This window comes from Rhopalosiphum padi, chromosome 1 (genome assembly GCF_020882245.1).
Source record: "Rhopalosiphum padi isolate XX-2018 chromosome 1, ASM2088224v1, whole genome shotgun sequence".
Classification (NCBI taxonomy): domain Eukaryota; kingdom Metazoa; phylum Arthropoda; class Insecta; order Hemiptera; family Aphididae; genus Rhopalosiphum; species Rhopalosiphum padi.
This window is the reverse complement of record NC_083597.1, coordinates 55,378,463-55,393,529: the sequence shown is the minus strand read 5'-3', so window position 1 is coordinate 55,393,529 and position 15,067 is coordinate 55,378,463. Positions and strand designations below refer to the sequence as shown.

General features: G+C 24.1%; 2 protein-coding genes across 2 annotated transcripts; one reads left to right on the top strand and one right to left on the bottom strand.

The window, feature by feature from the left end:
• Nucleotides 1–1,133: 1,133 nt before the first annotated feature.
• On the bottom strand, nucleotides 1,134–4,882 carry LOC132917976 (uncharacterized). The gene is made up of 4 exons (XM_060979001.1): nucleotides 4,720–4,882; nucleotides 4,062–4,223; nucleotides 2,427–2,474; nucleotides 1,134–1,767 (listed from the first exon to the last, which is right to left on the bottom strand). The coding sequence occupies exons 1-4, from the start codon at nucleotides 4,771–4,773 to the stop codon at nucleotides 1,510–1,512; spliced, it is 522 nt and encodes a 173-aa protein (XP_060834984.1). The 5' UTR covers nucleotides 4,774–4,882; the 3' UTR covers nucleotides 1,134–1,509.
• A 5,816-nt stretch (nucleotides 4,883–10,698) lies between these two features.
• Nucleotides 10,699–13,401, top strand: LOC132931606 (uncharacterized). The gene is made up of 3 exons (XM_060997484.1): nucleotides 10,699–10,858; nucleotides 12,080–12,205; nucleotides 13,008–13,401. The coding sequence occupies exons 1-3, from the start codon at nucleotides 10,805–10,807 to the stop codon at nucleotides 13,224–13,226; spliced, it is 399 nt and encodes a 132-aa protein (XP_060853467.1). The 5' UTR covers nucleotides 10,699–10,804; the 3' UTR covers nucleotides 13,227–13,401.
• Nucleotides 13,402–15,067: the final 1,666 nt, after the last annotated feature.

Here is a 15,067-nt window from a genome sequence, read left to right as displayed (position 1 = left end):
TAGACATATTTATAGTCATTGAGTTTTAATTTTAATTAATACTATTGCTGTGTCAATTGTAGCTTTTTTATAACCACTTCTCTCGATTCATAGTGGCTATTTTCTCAAAGAATGTAAACCGTGAAAAATTTAGGTAATTATAGTACTAGATAAACAAAATAAGGATATACCGTTAGATCATTAGTACTTATTATTTAGTATTTACAATAACTACATACCTATAATGAAAATATGAAGACACGGAAATTCAGCTACACCACCATCTTGGTTTCATTTTTCTTTAATATTATCATAATTTATTAAAATATATTTTTTAAATTAAAAGAATAAATATATTTCTTCAATATCAAAGATAACTATTCCGGAAACTATCGAACGATTTTTAAAATATATCAAAAAATAATCATAGTATTAAGTTTAACGTTGATAAAATAAGGTAAATACTAATACAGAACATCGCCCAAAGGCCAAAATATAAACATACATCAAGAATTGAAATAACTTATTAAATTAAATTAATTTATATTATAAAAATAAATATGATTTTTTTTACACTTTACAGGCACATTATGCAATATAATATTTCCATAACAGTATATTATTATGCAACCTAATTTCAATCACTGTTCAAAAGAACTAAAAATAAAATTTCTCCAAAAACATTTACCTTTATTGTCTGCTTTATGCAATAACTAAATATCTAATTAAAAAAAAAAAAAAAAAAAAAAAAAAAAAAAAAAAAAAAAAAAAAAAAATACTCGATAGTGTAACTTATTTCAAAATACAGTAAAACGTCTAATAATGGACACTTCTCAATAGTGGACATTTCTAAATTCTCCACCAAAAATGTATGCACATAATAGGAGTTATAACCTCTTAATAGTGGACGTGGACACAATAACCTGGTATCAAATTAAAAATTACCTCTCATAAATGGACACAATATATGTACTTATCGAAAACGTTTAAGTAAGAAGAAGTAAAAGAATACGAGTCAATATACAATCCAACGTTTGAAGAAGTTTGGAAAACAGTACATAATTTAAAAACATATTTTAAAAATAAAGAAAATGAAATCCAATAGTAGCCAATTTACAAATTCATTGTGAAAAGCAGAAAAAATGTACACAAAAAAAAATTACAGATTTTTTTAATTGTACATAATCATTAAATATTCTTATAATAATTTTTAATACATACATTATACATACAATATACATACACATACTTATATTATAGTATAATAAATAATAAATTAATATTCCAATGTATATGTTCATATACAGTGTATAACCAATTCCCTATCGTGTCTCCCTATAGTGGACATTTTTCAATTCCCCGTGGCTGTCCACTATATAGAGGTTTCACTGTATGTCACATTAAAAATGAACTTAATCAATACACTTTTTATACACGATATATTATTAACTATATTTTTATTTAATAACTGTCATACAATATTATAGGTGTGTTCAGTAAAACTGTTATGACTGTTTCTTGTATATCATTTTAATTAGGGTCTGAGTTATCTTCATTATCATTTCTCGATGATTTTACTCCGATTGCTTTCATCATCCTAGATTTAAGTCTTTTGCCCTTTCCATATATTTTGCTAGCAATTCTAAATGGACATGCGTATTTTCTTATACCATTTAATTTTCTGAACAATTTTCTAAAACCACTAACAGGTTGTTCATCGGATCCTTCGTTTTCAGCAATGTAATCATTATTTGCATTTGGACTAACAGCTTCAGGTTTCTTGAGTCCCTTTTTAATTTATTTTTATAAACGGAAACATATCAATAATAAATCAATTAGTAGATAGTAATAATCATCATATTAAATTAAATAAAATGGCCGTAGACAACTGATTTCGTTTTTTTTTTTTCATAATATGTATAACCAAACATTCTAGTCGATCTATATTCTATATTATAGTTAATGACCATTTGTGATTTATTATTATCACACATACTTGCTATACTTATAGTCCAAATAAAATTATTAAAGGAAATCAAATAATTTAAGTACTTAAGTACACATTGACTATAAAAAACATTTAAAATATGAACATAAAAATTATAATATATTAATATATGATAGATAAAAAGGATATCAGTACTTACATCAAATACGAAAAAAAACTTTTCAATAAAAGATTATTATTGAAACTACGATAACATTAATTGTTTCTTCAATATAATATTATTACGCTGATATCTAAGTAATATTATGTACTACAGAACTAATATCCAAATTTAAGCTTTTTTTTCATCGATTCATTTCACTATAAAATCATGAAAGTTTGGTATGTGGCAGTACAACGCCTAGAACTCTAAGACGTTTATTCTTTGTGGCGTTCGAATGATTATTGAAAAAACGAAATCAGTGTTGTTAACGTGGCACTCTTAGAAAATAGAAATTACGGTCGGTTTCTTTGACAAATCCCTGGTTGGAGTCTTGTCTGTAGGTCCCTAAAATAATACGAACGTCATTCGTGAAAATGTAATTATATTTTATTAATTCAAGTATAAGTAATAGAAGATATAGACTGTTTTGGAATCCTAGGGTAAAGATATAAGGACATAATTTTCCAAATAAATTAACTGTACCTATAATTTACTTAATAAGTTAAAATTATAGCAAGATATAATTTATTTTCAATGGAATTGTCATATTGTAAGCAAAATTGTATTGCTGGTATAAATTAAAAACACTATTGACTGTTGTTATAATACCACTATGTATATAATGATATATATAATGCTGTATGTAAGCTGCGACAAAATTACACCTTTTCTAAAAGTCGATGAGTAAACTGCGACAATTTAATTTATATAATATATTTATATATATATACATAGATAACAATTATATAGGTATAAAAATACATCATATATACCTATGTGTTATTATGTACATATGTAATTAAATTTATATGTTATGTTGGAAACAAATTTATAAGGAAAATCCAAATTTATTTTTAAGGTTTAACGCAATATACTAAATATCATCGGCTCCTAAGCTCCTTCACAAGTACAAGATTATCACAAGTTAGGTTAGTAGTTAGTACGTGCTGTGTTGTGTAATATTGTAGGTATTTAAAATGGAACTTACACAAATATTTAGCCAAAACAACGAACAATTATTGGTGCTAAACAATTTTAAATTTAAATTTAAATATATTTCCAAAATAAGCAGTTATTCGATATAGATGTGTTCAAAAAAAAAAAAAAACATGTACCTAGAGCTTAAATTGGTCTTAAACAACGAAAATATTACTCTACAAGAAAAATTATTTTTGGTACACAATCTATAGGCCTATAGCTATACCAATACCATAACATAAATATTTAATGAAATGATTAACGTATAATATGTGTTATCGTATCGGTTATATACCTACATTGTAAATTGTACATTGTATCTACATACGAGTATATTATTATACAAATGTATAAAATAAATTGTCGCAGTTTGTATAATTTTAATGTTTTTTTTTTTTGGCACAGTTTACATATCGACTTTTAGAAAAAGGTATAATTTTGTCGCAGTTTACCAACATATATAATACCATATTAAGTATTAAGTATAAATAATACATTATAATTATTTATTTTATGCGAGTATAAATGTATAATAGTAATCAATAATTCTATGATAATAATACAAATGTAATTTTATCAATTTACTGTTCAAAAGATTAAACAATAAAATAAGGTTTTTATAAATCACATTATTTTCAGTCTGGAAGTATAAACTTCATACCACTTGATTACCACCATATTTTATAATTCACTGGTTAAAATGTCCATAAAATCCCAATTGTAAATAATTATGTCATGTCTATTGTGACTTTCAGTCCCATGAACACCAATAAATTGTAGTATTGTGTCTATAGATGATGGTGTTATTATAGATGATGTAATCGTTTCCCTCCCATGTTTTCTCAATATTAATACATTGTATTATTGTAAAATGTTCAACTACTTATCATAAATATTTTATGTATATAATAATATATTAATATGTATTGTTATTATTGTTTATGTAGAAATTACCGCATTCTTTGGTGTTGGTACTGCACGTGGTTTTGATAAACCAGTTGGACGACCCGCACTGGGTTTCGTTGTGCTTGGTGCGGGCGGTTTACTTCCCGGAAGTCTTCTTGATGGGCTATTGGGTGCTTGGATTTGTCTTTTTTCCGGTGCACAAGTCATGAACTATGTTTTCACAATAAAAATGATGGTTTAGTCCAAAAACTATTATAGGTATATTAACTGTACTGACAATTTTGCTACCAAACTATATCATTTATAAGATTTATTGCTTTATTGATTTAATAATCTTTCCTTTTTTTTTTATATATAATCAAGTGACGCTAATATATAAGATATGTTAAAACTAATTATTAACTCAGGCAATAATAATAGATACTTTTGCAGTTACGCGGCCTATACGTTATAAATAATGCGATAATACATTATTTTTGTTCTTCAAATTTAAATATTAAATTGTAAAATTGAAGGCAATCGTATATTAATGGTAACGTATATTATCTACTTTAATTCAAAACCGCATACAATTCTACCAACATTTTTGTCTTTAAAAAAAATTGATTAACTACATTTTGAAATAATGTCTTATTATTTTCTCGAACAAAAATCAGTCACGAACATGTTACCAGCTATAAATATTATAAAACGAGACAAAACTCACTTGAACCAAGCAACCAATTACTATCATTGATATAACCATACGTTTAGAAAACATTTCGAGACCTTTTTTTTCAAAAAATTCAACAAAAAGCAAGTATGATAACTGTATATTTTTTTTTTATTTAAAGAAAAATAAACTATAACTACTGAAGTAGATCATAACGATTTAAAGTGTTTTATATTGTTTTAGTTTGTATTGGAATTATCCATTAACACGATAATTATTATACTCATACATCAAAAAAACAAGTGTCGCAGAAAGTGGTAAATAATAGCTATATAATATAATGACGTAAACAATATCCTAATTATCATTTAGAAAAACAATTTTTTAAAGAGGTACGTATTTTGTTTTCGCTTACGGGCGCCTCTAAAATGTAAGTCCTTGTATATAATATCGTTTACTGATAGAAATTACAATAACAGTATACTATATTTTTATTCGTACACTGAAACGACAACAAAACGTAAATTTGTGCATAAATATGGCTATTACATATGTGTTGTCTATGTATAAAGATTATTCAGTAATATAATTATAGATAAGTGCCTATCCATACGTTTTGAATTTTCCCGGTCTACCTATAGTGTCATTATAGGAATCGCACATATAAAACCACCTTTCTGGTAGGGTGTGATCGATCAAATAACGTAGGTACTACATTTTCACGAATTATTTTAATACTATTTTTATTTCATAAGCTATATTATTTATGTAACATTAAATATTTGAAATATTATGAAATTACATTATAACAATGCTCATGATTTTTTCATTATATATATATATTTTTTTTTTGTAACAGAAAATGCACGATTTTTTTTTTTTTTTTTGAACTGATGCGTAATTTTTAATTTAAATATAAAGATTTATAAAGGAGAACGAAATAATATAATAATATATAATAGTGAAGTTTTATTTGAGGAACTACCTGTGTCACGGAGAATAAAGGTTCGCAAATTACCACAGTGGTGAGAAAGACGAATATGACTTATCGATTTTACATTCGAGTTTGATCTTTATTTATAAATCGTATAAAAGTAAAATAATACTCTCGTATTATACAAAATGTATTAGGTATTAACCCCAATACGGTTTCTAATACAAACTCTAAACTCTTACAATGTAAATATAAAATAATATACTTAGTGATTGCTGGTTATTATTATTTTTGTTTGTTTTTTTTTATAAGTTATAACTTAAAATACATTTTACTAAATTATTTATTCACGAAAATATGTAAATTATTTTATAATTAAATTATTGAATACCTATTTAGATTGTAAATGTAAAACAACACTCCTTTTAAGTTGTTTTTCTTAGAACTTTAAAAAAAATAGTTTACCGAGGTAAAGTTACAATAATTTTTAATAAATTATTAAAATTCAATTGGATTTTTAAACGTAATACCTTATCTCATTAAATAATTGTTGTTATTTTGTAGTAATTAAAAATACATAAATCGTAAAATCATAAAACGATCTTAACAATAACATAATTTTCTATACAAAGAAAAATTTTTAAATTATTTATTCGATTATTTATATGCTATTATTATTTATTGCTATTATTATACATGATGATTCTTTTATAATTATACACTCATTATTTCACAATTTCATTTGTTTTATTTTTTTTTTCAAAATATTTTGTATCATGCTTTTCTCAAACTATGAAATTTTTATTTTTTCACCCTTTTGTTTAATAGTGAAACCACTATCAACTTTTGATTTTCAAATGACAGCATACATTTAAGATGTACTAAATAAATAGGGCTGTTTTTTAATGAATTTTAACATTTAAATTATTAATTGTCGTTAATTTTTTAGTGAGATATAGCTTTACAAAAATGGACAGTTTTCGGTTTTTATAATACTTCTTAGTTCTTGTTTCTAAAAACCAGTAGTCACACAGCTAATAGCTAATAAAAAGTACATATTTTCATATATAATAAACTCGATATCAACTATCGTCTATCGACGCGGCCATGAACTTTGTACCTGTTTTTTAACTCCTCACAGCTGTAATAACTTGTAGGATGAACACCTAAAAACCTCAAGCCACCAAACTTTGAGCAGCTATAACTCGATCACTAACGGTTAAATGAAAAATAATTATTTTAACGTTAAATTCATAAAAAAAGCCCTACTATTTTATGTAATTTTAAATATAGATAACTATTTTAAAATCAAAAGTTGATAGTGGTTTTACTATTAAATAAAAGAGTGAAAAAATAAAAATTTCATACATAAAATCATGATACAAAATATTTTGAAAAAAAAATGAAAAAAAGTTAATACTTATTGACGAAATAATGAGTGTATAATGATATAAAAGAATCACTCTGTATATATCATTTTCAATTTTCAATTTATTAAATATTTTTAGTATTTATTCTATAATTAAACATGTTTATAAGCGTTTAAAAATATTTCTTAAAAGTTGTACTTTTTTCAGTTTATAACATACAGCACCGCGGGAATACTTTCGCAGTACCTACTTATTATAACACTCTAAGCAAGTCAAGTATAATTACATACTTACATATTTTTTTGAATATTTTAAATTAAAATTTGATAAAAGGTCTGTATTATCTTATAGAAATTCAAAAAATGTTAGAGACACTTTTCATCATTATGTTTTATGTATATTATTTTTAATATGAAATGAAATGTTCAATATTTTTAGATTTATAATTTAAGTCTTTTATATTTTTATATCACGACCATAATCATAACATTATGTATTAACTTATAAATGAATAATATAAATACGAGTAGGTATAGTATTGTACAATTTGGTATAATATTATATTATTTTGCATAATACGTATGAACTATTACTAACAAACAATAGTTATAGAAGAATATAATTAGTATAATAGTTTTTGAAATTATTAAAGTAATTCGATTATATAAAATCAAAATTTAATAATGATATAGGTAATAGGTACAATACAATTCTCCTATGAATTGTAAAGTTATTACGATGAGATTGGGATGCTTCAACGAACGGATGAGAAAGACACTCTTTGGACTTTGAGACACGACGGACTCTTAATTTGAGAGTTGTATGGAAATACACCTATATATATTTTGTTATTAGTTCTATATAGTATTTTCATTACAATTTTATTTCATCTTATATTATTCATTGAGCCATAAAAATAATTTAATAATAATAATTTAAAATTATGAATTTTATTTCAGTTTTAATCTTATATTATACTTATAGAAGTCGTTGAATAATTTTTTTTTATTGTTATGGCATAAAACAAACAAGTTTGTGAACCACTGATCTATAAAAAAAATAATTTTAATTTTTTAACGGATTTATTATATTGAAGTGCACCTGTGTGTTATTTTTTTGTCTGACCTAACCTTTTCAATCTATACATTGAAAAAGATTTCGAGTAAGAAATTGGATCTAATTGGTGCTTTTGGGATCTAAAATAGAAATGATTTTACATTTTTTTTTAAATTATTGAGAACAATTAAAAAAACAAAAATAGAGTAGAAAAACAGCAATACTTACACAATAATAGTAAAAAATGTTACAAACTGTAAGGACTCAAAATTGTCGACAATAATTTATTTTACGTCCATTGCATATATGTTATCATTTTACTTTTTTTATGTACCTATTTACAGTCGTATGAAGCTATTTAAAAATAATGAAAATGTATTGAAACGTTTTTTTTTTTTCAATAGAAGTTTCAAGAATCAAAATCAAATTTTGACAAAATTGGATTAGGTATATATTTAAACAAAAAATGATTTTTCTTCTAAAGCTTTTAGTTGCTGTTGTATTGAACCTATTAAACGGTATAACGGTATTGAAATTCATTTAATTATAATTTATAAGTCACTATAAAAATATAATAATAATTATGATATAGCGAAAAAAATAATTTTATAAAATTATAATGCATACATTATTATGTTATATTTTATTTTAAAAATAATTTTTTCGCTATATCATAATATTATTATATTGTTATAGTGACTTATAATTAAATTAATTTCAAACTCTTCTTTTCTATGTCTTGTATACACATTTTTTTCCTCTCTATTGTAACTATAACTACAGATTGTACATTTCAATATTACAAATTGTATTAGAAAAACAAACTACTATAATAGCTGTTTAATATTAAATTATAAAATAACATTGGAAAATAAATGAGTCTGTAATACTCTAATACTTTCTTTCCGCTCAGAAATATTTTACGTATGCAATAATTCATCATTGAATTCGTATTTGAAATATCCATTGCAAAATCGATGATTTGTAGGTAAAATTTGAAATCTATAAATAACTGGGTTCCTACATCTAGCAGAGTGACTTTCCAGATTAATAGTTATTTATCAGATTATAATGTTCAAATGTTTATTTTTACGTGGAAACGCTTGAAAATATAATTCAAAGTTCACCATAAACAATTAATGGTATTTATGGTATTTTTAAAATATCTAATTAAACTAACGGAAATATTTCTGCTCATGTTACAGTTAGTATAAGATACTCTACACGAGGGTTTTTATAAATAATTTTTTCTGACTGCACAAACAATATTTTCCCCATTCTTCTGTATTTTAGTAAACTAAATACAAACATCACCCATGATACAATAAAGTAACAATTTTCACTACACAAAATGTGTCTTACAGCACACTAAAAATAAGCCTGCCCTACACATAATAAACTACCACTTACACAAGATACTATTATTATTATTGTAAGCTACGCCCGGTATTTATTACTATCAGTTTAAATATTATTTTAAGTACTGCGTTTTACTTTTAATTTTTTTATAGTTTTAAATGAAACTGTTCTTTTTAAATAAATATGTACTACATAGTGGTAAACTGTGTCGTAAGGCAACTCACAAAGTGAGGCAGTCTACTTGGTTTAATTTAATTAATAAACATGTTTAAATGTTAAGTATATAATATATATGTATAGGTATAAGAGTTTGAAATTTTTCAAATGTTTTAGTTTTTTTTTCATGTTAAACAAATTTCTTCGAAATATAATACTAGGTATTATACCATATAAATTCTTATAAAATTTAAAAATATCAAAAAAATCATATTCTTTCTTAATTAAGTTTACAGATATGAAATGTATATGATGATAATATATAATGTAACTATGTATGTGATTACGTATAATTTAATAATATGTAAACAAATTAAAAATAATAAAATTTTAATTTATAATTTTTTTTTTTTTTTACATCTTATGATACGTATATATTATATTTTATATAATATTATATTATAACTAATAAATATTTAAATATTTTAAAACGTATCTATTATGTGTATGTGTTTAATAGTTCTCGTACAAAGTACTATTTAGAAAAAAAACAAGTTTCACTGGTGTGTCATCGTTTAAGTACTCTCGTATGTTATTACTACCACACATACATAATCTAATATTTAGAAATTTCTGTTTAATTTGTTATTACCAACTAAACCAACTTATTAATAAATGATCGATTTTAAATAAATCCAATTGCATATAATAATCTATAGTAAATCGCGCATTTTGCTGATTTTTCGTTGCAAAAATCAACTTTGAATAAATGTGCCATATTTTAAATATGATCAAAGTTTTGGATTTGGTAGCTGCTAATGTTTTCATAGTTTTTCAAATATTGAAATATGTATGCATACAAATCAGATTCCAATTCCAGCATACTAATATTTGGAGATGCTGTTTTCTAGTTATAGATAACCACTATAGACATACCTAATAATTGTTTGTTGATAATATGATATTTTAGGAGGTTAATGAAAAAAAAAAAATACTACACATTAAGAGTTTTAAATTTTGTTTCCAACTGAATAATTATTTTAACGTTACTATTATTATCTACGGGAAATGTGTGTTACTGTGACACTTGCGCATAAAATTTTAATCATATTATGGGTATAATTATCACCTATACTGATAAAACACTAGCGAAAAAACATAAAACCGTATGACCCACAGTAAACTGTACCAGTCGGTAATATTATTAATTTATCTCTCAAATGTTGAACATAATTTATGAACAGTAATTTTAAAACTCAACAAGATGATTTCCAAGCGAATTTTAATATCAATGATTGTCATAATTTCTTTGGCCGAAGTGAGTTTCACCTACATCGATTTCTGATGTTAAGATTTTTGTTTACGTGGCGATTTTTTTGTCTTTTAAAAAAAAGTGAATTTACAAAAATATAAATTACAATATAATCTATTGCCTTAAAAATTAAAAAAAAATCAGTATTATTATTTTTCGATTATCTATTTTTGTATTTCATTGAATAGCGATGAAGCTCTAACTTTCTAGACAGGCCAAGTTAACTAATTTGTTTAATATATTTTAAATCTAAGTTAATATAGACAGAGTTTTGTTAAGTCTAAAATTAATAAAAATTAAAAGTTAATGAGAAAAAGTAATTATTTGGTTAAAAATAAATAAGACTTTTTTTTAATCAACCGAATATTCACAGTCTATAAAAAAATGCAATAAGCAAATTTGATAAAAGTATATTTCTATGCAAGAACAAAAAATATTATAAAACAAATTTGCTGAAAAACAAGTAACAACATAAAGTGAGGCCGTATTATGATTAAACTTCAAATGAAGTTAATTTTGTTGATTTTTAGTTAAAATAATTTTTTAGATATCATAATTAAAATACTTAATTAAATACTTAAAAAGTCTAGGATTAAATATTTTCAATAGCATATAATATAGGTAACATTATACAATTAATGATGCTGATTCCCAGCTATTATTTTTTTTTCTATAGAAACAACAATTTGTACAAAACATATTTTAAAATGGGTTTATATTAGGGAAAAAGAATAATTTAACGTGACTTAAAAATTAATTAACTTTTTAGTAACTTCGTAATATTATGAAAAATAATTTAACTCGTAGTAACTTATCAAAATTAACTTAACTTTAATATTTTAAAACTCCTTGCTTATTCCATTTACGGAGTTGATAAATTCAAAATCAAAAACCTAGCTACATTATACAGTTCAAAAACCAGTATATTAAAATACGCTTAGCGATTAGATTTTTATAGGCTCGTATTCATATATACTAAATAATACTTTAATATGGAATTTCGAGAATAGTGTTTGTCAGTATAATAGTAACTATATTTTGCATCATACTACATATTTTATGATGAACTTCCAATAAAAGTCAAAACACGGCAATTATTTTCATTTATATTACACGAAATTATTGTAATTATCTAATAGTTACATTAGTATAAAATGTTCTCTATACAGTGTACAATACTATAGTTTATAGTTGATTTACTTATAAATTTTTAATGAAAATGTTTAGTTTATAACTTGTCCGTCGGCCACTCAACCAGATCCAGCTGCATCTAAAAAAACTGGAGTTAAGCCAAGAGCTACGCCTAAAGCTGGAATTACGCCTAAAACTGGACCTTCAGCCATTGAACCAACGGTAATATTATTAAATTATTATAAAATAAATAACATATAATTTTGTAAAAAAAGTAATAATTCATCAACAATAATTATGAAATATTTCATGTTACATCTGTGTTTCTTATAATTTATTCTTGCGGCAGTAAAATATCAAAAATAATTGTTGACAATTTTTTTTTTTAAGTGTTTGGGTTTTAGATATTGAAAATTATTATTAACAAATTAATTTGTGTTGTTATAACATGTATGGTAGTAAATATATGAAACTTTCAATCTTAATACTCTTATATTTTAGGTTTAAACATTTAGTACATTTCTCGTATTATAAGATATTTCTATTACCAATTTAAGTTCTGTATTTGGTTACTGTTAAAAAATATTAACTGTAGAGGCTTGAAATAGTCACAAAGCATATAGAATAAAGTTACTAAAATATTTGAAATATTTTTAATCTATTTATATCAAGAAATCTTTAAATACCATTTTTTGTTTCGTGGGTATTGACTTTTAAGTTAATAAATTGGGTAGATAATACTATAAAAATATAAAATATACGTTGTTTTTGGAGAAAAAAACTAGTTTTAGTGTAGTACTAAGTACAAAAATAAATTATATTTATAATAATATAAATATACAATAAAATATCTTTCGTAATGATGGAGTCTTTGTTCACTCTTAAACGTTCTGTTTACATCGATTTATTATTAAATTTAAATAAATTCAACACATTTATAACTAACTCGTAACTATAAACCATAATAATATAACAAAGCGATTTCTCTGGTTTACAAATTGTAAAGTTGTTTTGTTATCAACAGGACCCAGGAATGGACCCGGATGATGAAACTGCAACGGAATCAGAAAAATCAAACGGCCTACGTAAAAAACTCCTTAGGCCTATAAAGTTCATATTTCTTCCCCTGCGATTGTTATGGGGAAAATTTAAAGACTTAAAGAATAGAGTACAACAAAAAAATAATAAGGAATCAAAATCTGACGGAGAGAAACCTATAGATAAAAATAAAAAAAAAGTATAATCATAATAATTGTATATTAAATAATAATACTTTCTATTATAATACTTTTTTTTATATATATTATGTAACAATAAAATCCCCACAAATGCACGATTACTATAAAAATTCATAAAAAAAAAAAAATACGATAACAATGTAACGTATAGTAGGAAAATAAAATTAATCGCAATGAGAATGATAGCGTATTTATTTTTTAGTTTTTGCTCCGTCAACCAGTAAACCTACATGTTACACATCAATATTCCAACTTTAGGACTTTAAAATAATATTATACCGAGTTGTTACATAATAATACCTATGTACCATCATAGTATAGTATTTTATTGTGATTTAAAATCACTTTATCATCGATTTTAGTTGTTATTTATATTATTGATGATTATTAGTTTATGCACCTCTATATTAGAGCAGTCGATTGTTGACGAATGTTTTGTCAAACTGTAACATAATATGAGTAGTAATAATTTACTAAAATATATTATAACTTATAGAATATACGTCATACAATGAATGAATCATTATATTATATACCGCGTATATACCTACTCCATAATTTGCCATTTGATTGTATATTTAATCCGTGAAAAATATTGTGGATTAACGTTATGATTGTATTATTATGTATATCAAGGTATAATACATTTCAATTAGTAAGCTACTTATACAAATGAAAATGCAACCAAATACAAATGAATGATTGAATATTTTTTCTTTTGAAATTGTACCTACCTATATGACGACTTCCAATAATATATTTACATATTATTTTATTATTTTAAACAAAATTATAGTTTTAATTTAAAAGTTAATTCAAGTTAAAAATATGAATACACGCAACCCTGCAGTTTAATTATTTCTAAACATTTGTTTAGACAAAAAATGTACCTATCATTTTATGACACGCGTGAAGTTAGCCCTGTATATTGTATACGGAATACTTTGTAAAAACTAAATCTTACATTATAATGAAGTGTCAATAAAAACTTGAAAATATTAATTTTTTCAAATCATAATTAAAATTAAAAACGGAAAGTGGTTTTGTACGATCTACATACATTTTTCTGTTGAATTTAAATATTTTTACAGAATCAAGATCAGACAACGTTAACTAACTTTAATCTTGTCAAATCAATAAGTAAGTTGTGGTCAAATTCGTATAGTGAATTTGTATTGTTGTAGAATTATTGACATGTGCATCCGAGAATGGCATCCGTCTGCGGTTCCAGCAAGTACCTGCATTGAGTTTTACTCACGCTAATTATCATTTGCAACTACCACATAGATCCCAGGCGGCTAAGACGATATTATAAATTGCCTAAATATTGCCCCTTAAATAATAACCGTAGTGAGGCCCCTTACATAATTACATAATTATTTTAGTAATTTTTCAACATTATCAAAATTTTATTTCTGTAGCCAAAAACGTTTAAAAATTATTTTATTAACATTTAATAATTAGATATTTTTAACTAATTGGAAACATAGTAATTTCAATGTTAATTAATCTATATTCTATTGTTATTTTGATAATGTTCTTTTAGTGTCTTGCCCGACGTCTCCAGCTGTTTGTTAATACATGTAACGGTTTTATTAACTTTTAACAGTATTCCCAATTCACTGATAGGCAAAAATATAGTATTAACGAAACTGATAACCAACTAGAGATGGTAAATCCATTAATTTCCAGTATACATTATTGTATTATACAAAAAAACCGTGTAATATGGGCGCACTCAATTCATCGGTTTATGCATGAATCACACGTGGGCAATTTTACATAGAAAATATACACATATATATTTAAAAATGACTAATTTAATTGGATTTCGACGTATTTATGA

Coding starts and splice junctions, on each gene's coding strand:
- LOC132917976 (XM_060979001.1), bottom strand. CDS start 4,773: ATGTTTTCTAAACGTATGGTTATATCAATGATAGTAATTGGTTGCTTG. Junction 4,224..4,719: donor TAATTGGTTGCTTGGTTCAA/GTGAGTTTTGTC, acceptor GTGAAAACATAG/TTCATGACTTGTGCACCGGA. Junction 1,768..2,426: donor ATTTGTCAAAGAAACCGACC/GTAATTTCTATT, acceptor TAAATTAAAAAG/GGACTCAAGAAACCTGAAGC.
- LOC132931606 (XM_060997484.1), top strand. CDS start 10,805: ATGATTTCCAAGCGAATTTTAATATCAATGATTGTCATAATTTCTTTG. Junction 10,859..12,079: donor TCATAATTTCTTTGGCCGAA/GTGAGTTTCACC, acceptor GAAAATGTTTAG/TTTATAACTTGTCCGTCGGC. Junction 12,206..13,007: donor CTTCAGCCATTGAACCAACG/GTAATATTATTA, acceptor TGTTATCAACAG/GACCCAGGAATGGACCCGGA.